Genomic DNA, 2308 nt, shown 5'->3' on the forward strand with positions numbered 1-2308 from the left:
GCAGTCGCCTCTTTCCGCTATTATTTCCGTAAAACCGCCCGGATCGCCTGTACACTGTTTCGTGCGCTAGGGGCGATTCGGGTGATTATATGGAAACAATGCTTAAGAATTGAAACGCGAAGAGGAACGCGTTAGCATCACGTTATGAGTGGAAGGACGAGAACTAGTGCAAAATTAATTCTCACTGAGTTTAGGAGGAGTAAACAAAAGGATCAGTTCAATTTTTTCAGGCTTACGTCTGCTCCATAATAGAAGTAATCCACAGCGTCCAGAAGCTCTAGACCATGTCTAAGATGAGTGGCGTTGTTCAGCTCACATCTGTAAAGTCCCTTGTAATTTTTGTGGGTATGAATATTAACACTAACGCAGTTAGGTTCTTGATAGCACCGCCACTTACATTCTTCCAAATCGTGGATTTGGATAGTCGTAATGTTATGATTCACCAGCAGTTTGTGGGCGAAGAAAAAAAAAGAAGGGAAAACAAGTTCCCGACAATCATCTATAAAATCAAAAGTAACTATTGCAATCATTATCATAAACTATTATAAACCTCAGGAAAGGAAAAACTAAATTTAAAATTTATATCATATGGCTCATGGATTGAACTCGGCATCTTAAGTTAAAAACGGCAAGACATAATAATAATAATAATAATAATAATAATAATAATAATAATAATAATAATAATAATAATTTTTTTTAATAATAATAATCCCTTTATTAACATATTCCAAGCAAATTGCTATTTACAAGTAAGAAGTAAAACAAAAAGAAAACTATTAAAACCTATTTACAATTCATTTCCATTAAAAAAGAGACTAGTACGAAGCACAATAAACTTACGAAGATATTCTTATTTGTAGTAAGAAAAATTCATGTCATGATAGCGTTCTGACTAAAAAAAATTGGAAATAAAGATAAGCTCCTTAAAGAAAAGCCACTCTTATTTAAAAAAAGATAATATCAGTCAGAAAAAAAAGAAAAACAAAAACAACCAAATTAAAAATTACGAAAACTAAGAAATTCTGGCGGTCACATTCTCGATTCTAATGTCTGTTTCCTGAAGGTCTACATTTCTTCTTCTTCCTCTGGAACCTCTAAGGCAGAGGAGAGCTGAGCGGAGGATAGCAAACGATACTTTTGCTCTTAGCCAGGACACGGTGCTGGCGTAGTCCTCTCCCTTCTTAATGGCGAGTGGTTCAGCTAATCTGCTGTGGTATCTCTTACACTCCTCGGCCATTCCGCCTGTGGTAGTAAAAACAAGTGGCGTAAAGGTGCCTTGCTCCACCTCCATCACCCTGCTTGCATATTGGCGTTTTTTTTCATTCTCGTGTTGCCTGTAGATTTCCTTGGGGCTTAGATCTCTGTAAGAACATGCATTAGGGTGACAAACCCTGACATCGAAGAATGCAGTCCTCTGTCTCTCCCAGAAGCCACGAGCGCTAATATCTAAACGTGCATCAGGAGCTCTGTTAGCACCTCTGTTCAAAGTCTCTCCATTGATTTCCTGAAGGACCGGCTCTATTTCCACATCATTACATACCATGCTCAACATCTCTGCTTCCAGGTCACGAAGCTCATTATGACGCTGTATTATAAACCCGCCACGTCGGCATACCATTGCATGATCTACGTTGAAACGGTCCCCGCATACGCACACTTTCGGTGTGTCGGTGATTTCCCAGTCGTATCTCAGACTGATCGCGTCTCTGAATTCTCTCTTATTTAGATTGAAGTTCAAGTCTTTGATGGGAATTACTGTCAGCCAGTTCGATGCTCCCTTCTCCGTGGTTAGCTCTACAGTTCGCTTGGTTCCTGTCGGCAGAGAGGTCCTCACCCGTTTTAGCCTCTCATCCATACACTCATCCTTCTCCTTACGCGCGCTTATTTGCAGTGTTTTTACTTCTGACACATCCGGGGTCTGATGCACTTGCTCCATAATTTGCCTTACTAGGGGACTTGTTCCCCCCGACTGAAGCCTCATATTCTTTGGGTGAGGCTCTGACTGGATCTATAAGCCCAAGCCCTCCCAAGCGCACAGGAAGCGTAAGGAGTTCGCGCTCGGTTTCAGTTGTTGCGTGGTTCGTAATAGCTGGTATGAGGACTTCGCTTATCGCACGCTCCAAAGGCTCTAACAAGTCGGTAATATCGGGCAGTGTCCTTAAGAAATACGTCCATCGGTGCCGTAGCCCAAAAGTGAACGCTGCATAGCTCGCCTGAGGTTGTGATAAGGCGAACTCTGCAAGTTTGGTGACCTGGTTTACCCAGTCTTCTACCTTCTCGCCCACGTACCCTTCCAGAAATGACC

General features: G+C 41.6%; 1 protein-coding gene across 1 annotated transcript in view; it reads right to left on the reverse strand.

The window, feature by feature from the left end:
- Window positions 1-1015: 1015 nt before the first annotated feature.
- The window catches only part of LOC138031499 (uncharacterized), a 2129-nt gene continuing 836 nt past the window's right edge, over window positions 1016-2308 (reverse strand). The window contains exons 1-2 of the mRNA XM_068879185.1: window positions 2020-2308; window positions 1016-1946 (exon numbers count right to left, since the gene is read on the reverse strand). The exon at window positions 2020-2308 is cut by the window's right edge and continues 836 nt beyond it. Of these exons, the coding sequence (XP_068735286.1) occupies window positions 1016-1946; window positions 2020-2308 (1220 nt within the window). The remainder of the gene's footprint in view (window positions 1947-2019) is intronic.

The sequence above is a fragment of the Montipora capricornis genome, chromosome 14 (assembly GCF_036669925.1).
Source record: "Montipora capricornis isolate CH-2021 chromosome 14, ASM3666992v2, whole genome shotgun sequence".
NCBI lineage: Eukaryota > Metazoa > Cnidaria > Anthozoa > Scleractinia > Acroporidae > Montipora > Montipora capricornis.